Source organism: Homarus americanus, unplaced genomic scaffold (genome assembly GCF_018991925.1).
Source record: "Homarus americanus isolate GMGI-L3 unplaced genomic scaffold, GMGI_Hamer_2.0 scaffold824, whole genome shotgun sequence".
Classification (NCBI taxonomy): domain Eukaryota; kingdom Metazoa; phylum Arthropoda; class Malacostraca; order Decapoda; family Nephropidae; genus Homarus; species Homarus americanus.
This window is the reverse complement of record NW_024719328.1, coordinates 3,058,515-3,074,672: the sequence shown is the minus strand read 5'-3', so window position 1 is coordinate 3,074,672 and position 16,158 is coordinate 3,058,515. Positions and strand designations below refer to the sequence as shown.

At 48.4% G+C, this 16,158-nt stretch overlaps 1 protein-coding gene across 1 annotated transcript in view; it reads right to left on the bottom strand.

Annotated features, from left to right (window-relative positions):
- Window positions 1–13,307, bottom strand: part of LOC121860033 (acetyl-coenzyme A synthetase, cytoplasmic-like) — a gene marked incomplete in the record, with an annotated part of 133,900 nt that extends 120,593 nt beyond the window's left edge. The window contains 1 exon segment of the mRNA XM_042357049.1: window positions 13,167–13,307. Within this exon segment, the coding sequence (XP_042212983.1) occupies window positions 13,167–13,307 (141 nt within the window).
- Window positions 13,308–16,158: the final 2,851 nt, after the last annotated feature.

Genomic DNA, 16,158 nt, shown 5'->3' with positions numbered 1-16,158 from the left:
ACTTTAGGTGGTGTGAAATGGCCCCTAAAAGACAGCCTAGTGTTAATGTTAGTGATGCTAGTGGAGTGAAATGTAAGAGGCAGAAGTCAGTGATGACCCTGACAAAGAAAATCTAATTATTAGAAAAGTTAAAAGAGGGGATGACTGCTGCCGCGGCTGGTCAGTTGTTTGATATAGGTACACAGTAGTGCACTAAGGTTGTATCAGTTGCTATTCACGGTTCTGCCAATTTGTGCCATTTCTTGGAACCTAACCCCCATGAATAACAAGGGTCTACTGTATTATATCTAACCAGAACAGCTTTTATGAAATCTTCCAAATTACTTAGGAAATTTAGAGGCTAAAAAAAAAATTGTGAACTATACATGTGATTATTTACGTATGTATTTAATATTCTGTCTACACCCCGAGCAGCAATGACTGATTGAGTCTATGTGACACTGGCATAACAATCCACCTTGCTACCGTTTTTCTGTGCACACCTGTGTCACCTCACAGTTGCCGACACCATCATTGTGGAGAGCGATGATGGCACAACGAGTTTCCTTGCCTACTGTCCTACGTGCATTTTCCAAATAAATGGTTGCCGAAGACAAAACTCGGCGATTCAACTCGTCTATCACATCATGCATAATAAATGACTCGATTCCATGAACCGACGTCCTCATGCATTTATCAAGATAAGTAAAGGAGGTTATGCAGGGATATCCATTATGTGAGGACAGAGCTTTGAAATATTAAACCATCTAACTGTGGAGGAGAAATACTGTACCACAAACAGTGTTCACAGATTAGTTGTGAGTCTTTCTTTAATTGTTGGTTTTCTTCAACACACTGAAGATGGTAGTCCAGAGCAACACTGGGACCAACGACAACGCACAAGGACCAGCAAGAAACACTGGGACCAACAACAACACTGGGACCAGCAACAACACTGGGACCAACAACAACACTGGGACCAGCAACAACACTGGGACCAACAACAACACTGGGACCAACAACAACACTGGGACCAACAACAACACTGGGACCAACAACAACACTGGGACCAGCAACAACACTGGGACCAGCAACAACACTGGGACCAGCAACACTGGGACCAGCAACACTGAGACCAACAACAACACCAGGACCAGCAACAACACTGAGACCAACAACAACACTGAGACCAACAACAACACTGAGACCAACAACAACACTGGGACCAACAACAACACTGAGGACCAGCAACAACACGGGACCCAGCAACAGCACAAGGACCAGCAACACTGGGACCAACAACACTTTGGACCAACAACAACACTGGGACCAGCAGCAACACTGGACCAACAACAACACTGAGACCAACAACAGCACTGGGACCAACAACAACACTGAGACCAACAACAACACTGGGACCAACAACAACACAGGACCAGCAACACAACACTGGGACAGCAGCAACACTGAGGACCAACAACACTGGGACCAACAACAGCACTGGGACCAGCAACAACACTGGGACCAGCAGCAACACTGGGACCAACAAGCAACACTGGGACCAACAACAACACTGGGACCAACAACACTGGGACCAGCAACAACACTGGGATAACAACAACACTGGGACCAACAACCAACACTGAGGAGACCAACAAAAAACAACAACACTGGGACCAGCAACAACACTGGGACCAACAACACTGGGACCAACAACAACCCAACACTGGGACCAACAACAACACTGAGGACCAACAACAACACTGGGACCAACAACAACAACACACAAGGACCAACAACAACACTGAGACCAACAACAACACTGGGACCAACAACAACACTGAGACCAACAACACTGAGACCAAAGCAACAACACTGAGGACCAACAACAACACTGAGACCAACAACAACACTGAGACCAGCAACAACACTGGGACCAACAACAACACTGGGACCACAACAACAACTACTGGGACCAACAACAACACTGGGGACCAGCAACAACACTGGGACCAACAGCAACACAGGACCAAACAACAACACTGGGACCAACAACAACACTGGGACCAACAACAACACTGAGGACCAACAACAACACTGGGACCAGCAACAACACTGAGGACCAACAACAACACTGGGACCAACAACAACACTGGGACCAACAACACTGGGACCAACAACAACACTGGACCAACAACAACACTAGGACCAACAACAATACTAGGACCAGCAACAACACTGGGACCAACAACAACACCAAGGACCAACAACAACACTGGGACCAACAACACTGGGACCAACAACAACACTGAGACCAGCAACAACAACAGGACCAACAACAACACACAGGACAAAACAACAGCACACAGGACCAACAACACTGAGGACCAGCAACAACACTGAGGACCAACAACAACACTGGGACCAACAACAACACACAGGAACCAACAACAACACTGAGACCAGCAACAACACTGAGACCAACAACACTGGGACCAACAACAACACTGGGACCAACAACAACACTGGGACCAGCAACAACACTGGGACCAGCAAGCAACACTGGGACCAACAACAACACTGAGACCAACAACAACACTGGGACCAACAACAACACTGGGACCAACAACAACAGGACCAACAACAACACTGGGACCAACAACTTTAAGGACCAACAACAACACTGGGACCAGCAACAACACTGAGGACCAACAACAACACTGGGACCAAGCAACAACCTGGGACCAACAACACTGGGATTAACAACAACACTGGGACCAACAACAACACTGGGACAACAACAACACACTGAGACCAACAACAACACTGAGACCAACAACACTGAGACCAGCAACAACACTGGGACCAACAACACTGAGACCAACAACAACACTGAGACCAGCAACAACACTGGGGACCAACAACAACACTGAGACCAGCAACAACACCGGACCAACAACACTGGGACCAACAACAACACTGGGACCAACAACAGCACTGGGACCAACAACACCAGGACCAACAACAACACTGGGACCAACAACAACACTGGGACCAACAACAACACTGGGACCAACAACAACACTGGGACCAACAACAACACTGGGACCAACAACAACACTGAGGACCAACAACAACACTGGGACCAGCAACAACACTGGGACCAACAACAACACTGGGACCAGCAACAACACTGGGACCAACAACAACACTGAGGACCAACAACAACACTGGGACCAAACCTTAGCAACACTGAGACCAACAACAACACTGGGACCAGCAACAACACTGGGACCAGCAACAGCACTGGACCAACAACAACACTGGGACCAACAACAACACTGAGACCAACAACAACACTGGGACCAACAACGCAGGACCAGCAGCAACACTGGGACCAGCAACAACACTGGGACCAACAACAACACTGGGACCAACAACAGCACTGAGGGAACCAACAACAACACTGAGGACCAGCAACAACACTGAGGACCAACAACACTGGGGACCAACAACAACACTGGGACCAACAGCAACACTGAGACCAGCAACAGCACTGGGACCAGCAACAACACTGAGACCAGCAACAACACAGGACCAGCAACAACACTGGGACCAACAACAACACTGGGACCAACAACAACACAAGGACCAACAACAACACAGGACCAGCAACAACACTGGGACCAACAACAACACACAGGACCAGCAACAACACTGGGACCAACAACAACACTGGAGACCAGCTTAACAACACTTTCAGGACCAACAACAACACTGGGACCAGCAACAGCACTGGGACCAACAACAACACCAGGACCAGCAACAACACTGAGACCAACAGCAACACTGGGACCAGCAACACTGGGACCAACAACAGCACAGGACCAACAGCAACACTGAGGACCAACAACAACACTGGGACCAACAACAACACTGAGGACCAACAACAGCACTGGGACCAGCAACAACACCAGGACCAGCTTAGCAACACTGGGACCAACAACAACACTGAGACCAGCTTAACAACACTGAGACCAACAACAACACTGAGACCAGCAACAACACTGGGGACCAACAACAACACTGAGACCAACAACACTGGGACCAACAACACTGAGGACCAGCAGCAACAACACTGGGACAACAACAACACTGAGGACCCAACAACACTGGGATAGCAAACAACACTGGGACCAACCCAATAACACTGGGACCAGCAACAACACTGGGGCCAACAACACTGGGACAAGCAACAACACAGGACCAACAACAACACTGAGACCAACAACAACACTGGGACCAGCAACAACACTGGGACCAACAACAACACTGGACCAACAACAACACTGAGACCAACAACAACACTGAGACCAACAACAACACTGAGACCAGCAACAACACTGAGACCAGCAACAACACTGAGACCAGCAACAACACTGAGACCAACAACACTGGGACCAACAACACTGGGATTCCAACAACAACACAAGGACCAACACACAAGGACCAACAACAACACTGGGAGCCAACAACAACACTGAGGACAGCAACAACACTGGGGACCAGCAACAACACTAGGACCAGCAACAACACTGGGACCAACAACACTGGGACCAACAACAACACTGGGACCAACAGCAACACTGGGACCAACAACAACACTGGGACCAACAACAACACTGGGACCAGCAACAACACTGGGACTAACAGCAACACTGGGACCAACAAGCAACACTGGAAGCCAACAACAACACTGGGACCAACAAGCACTGGGACCAACAACAACACTGGGACCAGCAACAACACTGGGACCAGCAACAACACTGGGAATCAACAACAACACTGAGACCAACAACAACACTGAGACCAGCAACAACACTGGGACCAGCAACAACACTGAGGACCAACAACAACACTGAGACCAACAACAACACTGAGATAACAACACTGGGACCAGCAACAACACTGGACCAGCAACAACACTGGGACCAGCAACAACACAGGACCAGCAACAACACTGGGACCAGCAACACTGGGACCAGCAACAACACTGGGATAGCAACAACACTGGGACCAACAACAACACTGATACCAACAACACTGGGACCAACAGCAACACTGAGGACCAACAACACTGGGACCAACAACAACACTGGGACCAGCAACAACACTGGGGACCAGCAACACTGAGACCAGCAACAACACTGAGACCAACAGCAACACTGGGACCAACAACAACACTGGGACCAACAACAACACTGAGGACCAGCAACAACACTGGGACCAACAAGCAACACTGAGGAGACCAACAACAACTGAGACCAACAACAACACTGGGACCAGCAACACACAAATTCCAACAACACTGGGATTCCAACAACAACACTGGGACCAACAACAACACTGGGACCAACAACAACACTGGGACCAACAACACTGCCAGGACCAGCAACAACACTGAGACCAACAACAACACTGAGAACCAACAACAACACTGGGACCAACAACAACACTGAGACCAGCAACAACACTGAGACCAGCAACAACACTGAGACCAGCAACAACACAGGACCAACAACAACACTGAGACCAGCAACAACACTAAGGACCAGCAACAACACTGAAGCCAACAACAACACTGGGATTCCAACAACAACACTGGGACCAACAACAACACTGAGACCAGCAACAACACTGAGACCAACAACAACACTGAGACCAACAACAGCACTGAGACCAACAACAACACTGGGGTTCCAGCAACAACACTGGGATGACAACAACACTGAGGACCAACAACAACACTGGGACCAACAACAACACTGGGACCAACAACAACACTGGGACCAACAACAACACTGAGGACCAGCAACAACACTGGGACCAACAACAACACTGAGACTAACAACAACACTGGGACCAGCAACAACACACAGGACCAACAACAACACTGAGACCAACAACAACACTGAGACCAGCAACAACACTGAGACCAGCAACAACACTGAGACCAGCAACAACACTGAGACCAGCAACAACACTGAGACCAACAACAACACTGGGATCCAACAACAACACTGGGACCAACAACAACACTGAGACCAACAACAACACTGAGGACCAGCAACAACACTGGGACCAACAGCAACAACACTGGGACCAACAAGCAACACTGAGACCAGCAACAAACACCAGGACCAACAGCAACACCTGGGACCAACAACACTGGGACCAACAACACTGAGACCAACAGCAACACTGACACCAACAACAACACTGGGACCAACAACAACACTGGGACCAACAACAACACCAGGACCAACAACAACACCAGGACCAACAACAACACTGAGGACCAGCAACAACACAGGACCAGCAACAACACTGGACCAACAACACTGGGACCAACAACACTGGGACCAGCAACAACACTGGGACCAACAACAACACTGAGACCAACAACACTGAGACCAGCAACAACACTGAGACCAGCAACAACACAACTGTAATGGCCCCTGTCTCATCAACAGAAATATTATATAAATGGGTTATTTACATTTGATTTATATTCAAATTCACCCCTGTAAGTTTCCACTAACTATGAGGAGGACATGAACTGATCACGTGAACGGTAGCTTCCCCAAGAGGGAGAAGCCCATTTGATGATAGTCAACAAATATGTAAGTGCGCCCCATCTCTGACACCTTTAGTCAGTCTCACTCACAAACTAATATCGAGCAGATGATTCACGTCTATTTAAGTCCGTCCCTTCCTCACACACTCATAAATAGTGAAACTTGGTTGATCTACATAGGAATTATAAATAATACTTTTTAATAAAAGAAAACTTCAATTGGGTTTTCATTAAGCCAATATAATATATTGTGTACCAAACTGGTTAACTTAGAATTAACCAGCCGGTTCAGCGTGGGAAAGGTGTGTGTGTGTGTGTGTGTGGGCGTGGTTGAAAGAGTGTGTCTGTGTGTGTGGGGTGTGTGTGTGTGTGTGTGTGTGTGTGTGTGTGTGTGTGTGTGTGTGTGTGTGGGTGAGGTGTGTGTGTGTGTGTGTGTGTGTGTGTGTGTGTGGGCGTGGGTGAGGTGTGTGTGTGTGTGTGTGGGCGTGGGTGAGGTGTGTGTGTGTGTGTGTGTGGGTGTGGGCGTGGGGTGTGTGTGTGGTGTGGGCGGCGTGGAGTGAAGGTGTGTGTGTGTGTGTGTGGGCGTGTGGGTGAGGTGTGTGTGTGTGTGTGGGCGTGGGTGAGGAAAGGTGTGTGTGTGTGTGTGTGGGCGTGGTGAAGAGGTGTGTGTGTGTGTGGGCGTGGGTGAATGATAGAGGTTTAAGTTGCTAGGGTTTGGTGGGTGTGGACGTGGGTGAATGATAGAGGTTTAAGTTCTAGGGTTTGGTGGGTGTGGACGTGGGTGAATGATAGAGTTTAAGTTGCTAGGGTTTGGTGGGTGTGGGCGTGGGTGAATGATAGAGGTTTAAGTTGCTAGGGTTTGGTGGTGTGGACGTGGGTGAATGATGAGGTTTAGTCTTCAGGGTTTGGTGGGTGTGGGCGTGGGTGAATGATAGAGGTTTAAGTTGCTAGGGTTTGGTGGTGTGGGCGTGGGTGAATGATGAGGTTTAAGTTGCTAGGGTTTGGTGGGTGTGGGCGTGGGTGAATGATGGGGTTTAAGTCGCTAGGGTTTGGTGGGTGTGGGCGTGGGTGAATGATAGGTTTAAGTTGCTGGGGTTTGGTGGGTGTGGACGTGGGTGAATGATAGAGGGTTTAAGTTGCTGGGGTTTGGTGGGTGTGGACGTGGGTGAATGATGAGGTTTAAGTTGCTAGGGTTTGGTGGGTGTGGACGTGAGAGAATGATGAGGTTTAAGTTGCTGGAGTTTGGTGGGTGTGGGCGTGGGTGAATGATAGAGGTTTAAGTTGCTAGGGTTTGGTGGGTGTGGACGTGAGAGAATGATGAGGTTTAAGTTGCTGGGGTTTGGTGGGTGTGGACGTGGGTGAATGATAGAGGTTTAAGTTGCTAGGGTTTGGTGGGTGTGGCGTGGAGTGAATGATGGGTTTAAGTTGCTAGGGTTTGGTGGGTGTGGACGTGGGTGAATGATAGAGGTTTAAGTTGCTAGGGTTTGGTGGGTGTGGACGTGGTGAATGATAGAGGTTTGGTGCTAGGGTTTGGTGGGTGTGGGCGTGGGTGAATGATAAATGTTTAGTTAGGGTTTGGTGGGTGTGGCCGTGGGTGAATGATGAAAGGTTTAAGTTGCTAGGGTTTGGTGGGTGTGGGCGTGGGTGAATGATAGAGGTTTAAGTTGCTTGAGTTTGGTGGGTGTGGCCGTGGGTGAATGATAAATGTTTAAGTTTGCTAGGGTTTGGTGGGTGTGTGGGTGAATGATGAGGTTCAAGTTGCTTGAGTTTGGTGGGTGTGGACGTGGTGAATGATAAAGGTTTAAGTTGCTTGAGTTTGGTGGGTGTGGGCGTGGGTGAATGATAGAGGTTTAAGTTGCTTGAGTTTGGTGGGTGTGGGTGAATGAAAAGGTTTAAGTTGCTGGAGTTTGGTGGGTGTAGGCTGGATGAATGATAGAGGTTTAAGTTGCTAGAGTTTGGTGGGTGTAGGCGTGGGTGAATGATAAGGGTTTAAGTTGCTTGAGTTTGGTGGGTGTGGGCGTGGATGAATGATAGAGGTTTAAGTTGCTAGAGTTTGGTGGGCGTGGGTGAATGATAAAGGTTGATTGCTAGAGTTTGGTGGTGTGGGCGTGGTGAATGATAAAGGTTTAAGTTGCTAGAGTTTGGTGGGTGTGGGTGTGGGTGAATGATAGAGGTTTAAGTTGCTGGAGTTTGGTGGGTGTGGGCGTGGGTGAATGATAAAGGTTTAAGTGCTTAGAGTTTGGTGGGTGTGGGCGTGGGTGAATGATAAAAGTTTAAGTTGCTAGGCTAGAGTTTGGTGGGCGTGGGTGAATGATAAAGATTTTAGTTGCGAGAGTTTGGTGGGTGTGGGCGTGGGTGAATGATAAAAGTTAAGTTGCTAGAGTTTGGTGGGTGTGGACTGGGTGAATGATAAAGGTTTAGGTTGCTAGGGTTGGTGGGCGTGGACGTGGGTGAATGATAAAGGTTTAAGTTGCTAGAGTTTGGTGGGTGTGGGCGTGGGTGAATAATAAGGTTTAAGTTGCTGGGGTTTGGTGGGTGTGGACGTGGGTGAATGATAAGGTTTAGGTTGCTAGGGTTTTGGTGGGCGTGGACGTGGGTGAATGATAAAGGTTTAAGTTGCTAGAGTTTGGTGGGTGTGGACGTGGTGAATGATAAAGGTTTAGGTTGCTAGGGTTTGGTGGGCGTGGACGTGGGTGAATGATAAGGTTTAAGTTCTAAGTTTGGTGGGTGTAGGCGTGGGTGAATGATAAAGGTTTAAGTTGGCAGGTTTGGTGGGTGTGGGCGTGGATGAATGATGAGGTTTAGTTGCTAGAGTTTGGTGGGCGTGGGTGAATGATAAAGGTTTAAGTTGCTAGAGTTTGGTGGGTGTGGGCGTGGGTGAATGATAAAGGTTTAAGTTGCTAGAGTTTGGTGGGTGTGGGTGTGGGTGAATGATAGAGGTTTAAGTTGCTGGGTTGGTGGGTGTGGGCGTGGGTGAATGATAAAGGTTTAAGTTGTAGGTTTGGTGGGTGTGGGCGTGGGTGAATGATAAAAGTTTAAGTTGCTAGGCTAGAGTTTGGTGGGCGTGGGTGAATGATAAAGATTTTAGTTGCGAGAGTTTGGTGGGTGTGGGCGTGGGTGAATGATAAAGTTTAAGTTGCTAGAGTTTGGTGGGTGTGGACGTGGGTGAATGATAAAGGTTTAGGTTGCTAGGGTTTGGTGGGCGTGGACGTGGGTGAATCGAGGTTTAGGTTGCTGAGGTTTGTGGGTGTGGGCGTGGGTGAATGATAAAGGTTTAAGTTGCTAGGGTTTGGTGGGTGTGGCCGTGGGTGAATGATGAAAGGTTTAAGTTGCTTGAGTTTGGTGGGTGTAGGCGTGGGTGAATGATAAAGGTTTAAGTTGCTTGAGTTTGGTGGGTGTGGCCGTGGGTGAATGATGATAAGGTTTAAGTTGCTGAGAGTTTGGTGGGTGTGGGCGTGGGTGAATGATAAAGTTTAAGTTGCTAGAGTTTGGTGGGTGTGGGCGTGGGTGAATGATAAAGATTTAAGTTGCTTGAGTTTGGTGGGTGTGGGCGTGAGTGAATGATAAAAGTTTAGTTGCTAGAGTTTGGTGGGTGTGGGCGTGGTGAATGATAAAGATTTAAGTTGCTAGAGTTTGGTGGGTGTGCGTGGGTGAATGATAAAGTTTAAGTTGCTAGAGTTTGGTGGGTGTGGGCGTGGGTGAATGATAAAATTTAAGTTGCTTGAGTTTGGTGGGTGTGGGCGTGGTGAATGATAAAATTTAAGTTGCTAGAGTTTGGTGGGTGTGGCCGTGGGTGAATGATAAAGTTTAAGTTGCTAGAGTTTGGTGGGTGTGGGCGTGGGTGAATGATAAAAGCAAGTTGCTAGAGTTTGGTGGGTGTGGGCGTGAGTGAATGATAAATTTTTAAGTTGCTAGGGTTTGGTGGGTGTGGCCGTGGGTGAATGATGAAGGTTTAAGTTGCTGGGGTTTGGTGGGTGTGGGCGTGGGTGAATGATAAAGGTTTAAGTATAGTCATTAATTACATAAATTACTCATTTTTTGCACTGACCAAGTTACCAACTTAGTTCTTTCGACAATGGATAATAATTTATCTCCATTGCCCAGGTTATGTATCTAAGCTACTGCGCCGGTAGCAACCCTGTATATAAGCTACTGTATGATAACATTATATATGTAATCACGTGGCAACACTGCACGTTATGTAGCAGCATTACTTCCAGGCTATATAATAAAACGATCTCAATCTGACTTCGTGGGCGTGCACTTCAGCTCACGCAGAGCCACCACTTATATTTCTCCTATCCTTTAATAAACGGACTTCAGTGTTCCCTGCCCATCACCATTCTTCAGGAACACTTGGAACCTCCATAACAGTGGTAGGATGTGTGGACTTAGAGATGTGTCAACAATGGACAGTTAGCGGCGATAATGCGCGTCGACTCATAGTGTGTTGTGTTGTGATTAGCAGCAGCGTGCAGTATTCGCGCCGTCACAGTGCATTGTAGTGACAGTGTTAGTGTCAGTGTATTAGTGTGTCTAGAGCTGAGAGTTGAAGAGCATTGGCCTGTTTTTGTGGTACCCACGAAACGCATGGCGTACACCCTTCTGCGTGTGACATCGGGGGAGCACTAGCGTTCTCACCCCCCGCGGTGTCTCTAGCCACCAACATAAGGCCACCACAGGCCATCTGCTGTCTCGGGCGAACACACCGCCTTAGCACTCCGCGAGGACAGAACAGTCAGACTCTGTCGTTATTTCTCGCTGTTTATGTCATATATATGTGGTTCGAGCTGTTGAGCGCCACTTTATATACTAAACAGTTCAGTCCACTCACACACTAAGATGGGCGGTAAGAAGGGACAACGTCAAGATGGGAGACACGACTCCCACCACCTCTCCCCCCTCCACCCGGGCGCAGACTCTCATCCTCCACCTCCAGTAGCCCGGATATTGCCTAATTCTGGGGTGGATGGGCGGCCCCGGAGACGGCCCGGCTTATAGAGATGGAATTTCAGAGGAGAATCTCTGAGGAGAAAAGCGCTTTGATGCAAAATTGGCGACCTGGCGCCACCCTCCCTCACTCGCGCACCAAGGCGCCAGTACCTCCTCCTCCACCACACCAAGCGTCCTTCAGATACTCTTGCTACTCCAGCAGCTCCCAAGGCATCCCTGTTCAACCCCACCTGCCCTCTCACAGACGTCCGCGTTCAGCTTTTCGTGAGTGGAGGCAGCGTTGGACAGATTACTCACGATGGTGGACTACCAGCCTCCCAAACAAACAGCTCATCCAACTGCGGATGTGTTTGTCGCTGGAGACCCAGGGATTTTGGTGCATACATGCAAGTGCCTCCCGATTCTACCTCTTCAGTGACAGATATACTTTCGACCTTTTACGAACCGTTAAAGGTCGGAATAACGAGGCTTCGTCCTTGGCCTTATTCACCAGCTACCAGTAGGCGGAGAACAAATCCTTTGACGACTTTTTGTACTCTTGAAGAGTTTGTCAGAGATCGCGTCTGCAAGCGCCTAACCCGGGAATGTGAGAAGCCTGGATCAAGCCTTGGGATCTTGACTGGAGTGTCAGGCAAGGAAGAGTTGGTGCAGCGACTCATCCCCTGGGCCTTCCTCCACACTCCAGGTAGTAGTGACTGAATGTCAGTCATCTGAGGCCACCAAGTCCGCCACCTCTGCCTACGGGCCTCCTACTGTGAGCAATCTCCCGGAAGAAATTACAAGAAGGAGAATGAAAGGCGGCCAGCAACTGCCGAAGGCTGCCTACGTTCTTCCCGCCTCGCCTAATTAGCTTCCTGTGGCAGCTGTGGAAGCTTAGCAGCCCAAGACATGCCCAGCCGCCGACGCCCTGTGTCGTGGATGTGACCATAAGGGGCCACTGGTCCTAACTAGACAGGTGCCCTGCGAGGGCCGCAAGTGTCAAGCCTGTGGTCGCTATGGACACTACAACAAGTGCTGCCGCCAACCCATGTACCCAAAAGCCGGGGCAGGGGAGGAAAGTAGCACTTCCTGGGGTGGTTCATGCAGCCCCCCTTCAGATATTACGCAGCCCCCAAGCAGCAGCTGAGTCACATCAGGAGGGTGGAAGATCGACCACGCCCCAGGGCTACCCTTCCCCTACCATCCATGATGGTAATGTGTGGTCACATCAGGTGATACGGACACCGGGCGCTGTCTCACGATGATTGGTTGAAGCACCTCCAGAAACTGGAGCCTCACCAAACGCCACCTGGACCACCGCTGCAGCTGCAGTATGTGCTACAATGCGGACGGTTCCCAGATGCCAGAGCAGCTTCAGAGCTCCTTTCCAGCGGATATCACCCCTCGTGACAGATGCGTGTCATGGAGTGGATCGGCGTGCAGCCTACTCTGCAGCTACACCCTTGTTATGCGTGGGAAGCACTGCAAGAGTTAGGCGTGGTGCCCAGAGACTTTCCGAGCAGACCCAGCTGCCGATACACCTCCAGCAGGGTGCGTGAATCAACAGCAACAACACCTGCTTATGCCTGGCTTCTTAGGAACCTGCCGTCCATCTTACCCCAGGACGCTCCCACCCAGATCCTGTATGGTCACCCTCTCGCTCTTGCCCGTTCCTGCACACATAAGGCCTTTCTTGAAGGTGGCAGACCAGAGCCGAGTTGCGACCATGGCCTTCACGTGCCCAGGACGCCAGGCTCATTATGGCGACCGTGCCGCCCTCTTCTAAGCCAGTGGAGGTCAGGGTGCCTGTCCGCGTCCAGGACCCGACGACGACACGTTGGGACAAGGTGGAGCTGGTGATGGGCGTGGCGGTCGCTTGGACTAAGGTCAGGATGCCCGGCGCGTCTGGTGGAGGAACCGCGCTTCCTCCGGCCAGTCCCACCCCTGCTGTTGGCCCCCTGACCGAGGGCCAGTCACCTACACCTCCGAGGATCAAGTCCCACAGTGCACCTCGGCCTTCCCGGGCTGACTTAGGACTAAGAGAGAATCCGCTCAAGACAAGACTATGAGCGTGAGGGGGAAGGAGATGTGGGTTATGTATCCTAGCTACTGTGCGATAGCAACCCTGTATATAAGCTACTGTGCCGAGTAGCAACCCTGTATATAAGCTACTGTGTGAGTAGCATTTATATATATAATCACGTGGCAACACTGCGTTATGTGGCAGCATTGCCCCAGGCTGCCATATGGCAAGGCAGTCTCAGTCTCTGACTTCGTGGGCGTGCATGGCACCGCATGAAGTCCACCACTTGTATTTCTCCTATCCTTTAATAAAGCGGACTGGTGTTGCAGTGTTTACCCATCGCTGCATTCTTCAGGGAACACTTGGAACCTCCATCCATATTATAATTTCTTCTCTATATCCTTAGTTATCTTAAATTCCCCATTTTTTCCCTGAATGTTTTTTATGTAAAATTTATCTTTTCAATTTCCTTTTCAGTTTTTCTTGACATTTATAATTAGTTTCTCCGATAATTACCTGGGGTGGGCGGAGCTGTCCATGAGGGTCCTTCACCTGGGGTGGAGCCGGTGGACTGTAAAGTAGTCCTTGTTAGGGGATGAGGATGATGTTGTCTGCTCTCCAGCATGAGAGGATCCCCCAAAAAATATTTAAGCAAAGCAACTAGAAATGAATAGTCAGATAATATTACAAAATAGCCTTTATTTCTACTTTCCACATTATATCATAATTTCCAGAAAAAATAAAAATATACAAAGAAACATACCACCGAACCTACCTTGGTTCTCATGGTATTTTTTTTTTTTGCTCCATCTTCCTCTTCGTATGTTTTCTTTTCTCGGTCGCCTGACAAATACTTTCGCTTGGACGTCATTGAAATCTATAGAGAGTGGTATGATGTTATCGCTCTCAGTCTTACTCAGTGTGATTGAGTCAGTAACCACTCCACTGTAACCTCGACGGCTCGACACGACTGAAGAGTGAGTTGGAAGAGAGCAGAGACCAGTGAACAAGAGACCCATCGGGATCAAACCTGCAGTGTTCCTGTCCTGGGTACTGCATTTGATCGCTGACTGTGGCTTCATATTCCATCTCATCCGATTGAAATATTCTTCACCTGTAAAAACTCAAAATAAAATAAAACGGCCTTAAGCCTGTGTGTCGGTGGATGGGCCCAAGGAGTTGGTGTCCCGGTGTCCGACGTTGTGACGGTGGTGTCGTGTGTGTGTGATGAACTGAAGTGGGATAGTGCGTAGTTTAAATATGTCGGAAATAAACTACACCAGCAGAACAAAAATTAATTACATTGTATGGAAAATATCAAAAAGCAATAATAATTATGTATTGTAATGCTTTATAAGTTCAAATTTTTATTATAAAGGTTCCTAACTTGGCAGATAGCAGAAAAATTCACATCCAGCCAGCCGCAGAGATTTTGAACTAAATTCCTGAAGGAAGCATCAGGGTCCCTTATGGGCTCGGGGCCCTAGGCGGCTGCCTAGTCCGCCAATGCCTCGAGCCGGCCTTTAAAGGGCGGTAAGTGTAGTGTCTGCGTGAGTTGCGACGGCCAAGCAGACGGAACAATCTCCTCTTATCCCAATAGTCGCAAGTTCACGCCTCAGGTTTCCAAGTCCACTCAACTGTGATTGCTTACTTGCCTTAACAGTTAGGGAAATGAAGGTGGTCGAGTGCAGTCAGGGATGGTCCGATGGGGGGTGTCACCCCAATGATTTGTCTCCCTCCCCAATGATTGGTCTCCCAATGATTGGTCTCGAGTTGGTCAAATTGCCAGAAGTTGGTCACAATAATGTCAAAGGTTCAGGGAGATTGGTCAAGAAAGGACACACACACACACTGATAGCAAGAGGTAACACAGTTGATCGTGTTTTGAACGGTTATGCCAGATGTAAGATAAAGAAATAAAGAAATTTGAACGCGAATTAGTGAACTATGACAAGCTGTTTCAGAAAGTAAAAATGACACACATACCATTAGGTTTTAAACCTATGATAGTGCAGCAACAATGTCCACAAAGTACAATGGTGCTCAAAAGAAATTATATGATATTTTGTACATTCCCTGTCTACCTCTTGGCTCTAACTTAGTGATTGAGCATGGCTGCAATGCAAGTGAACTAATTACACATATGTATGATGTACTGGAATCTTGCTATGTATTTTTAGCACAAATTGAAGGAGTATTGCAAGTAAAAAAAAATCTGCTACAGACAAGATGGAGTGCCAGGCCAGAGTCAGTAGATGCCTTTTGTAAATCTTATGAAGAGGAATGTGAATTTTTGGAAGAAATCAGAATGCCAAGAAGAAATATGATTCAGATGCAAGGACAAAAAGCAATGTCTCCTCTACAAAAATAAGACTTGATTTTATCGTTGCTTTGATATTCATGAAAAATATTATGTACAAAACTAAGCACATGGTAGATGTGGTGCAAACTGAGGATTTAGATGTTTCTGGAGCTTTTATCTCTATGAAAAGTACACCCACTAAAACATTATTCGGCACCCGTGTCATATTGTATCACGCCATAGGGTGCCGAATAATTTTTATTAGATTAACCACGATGTATTGAA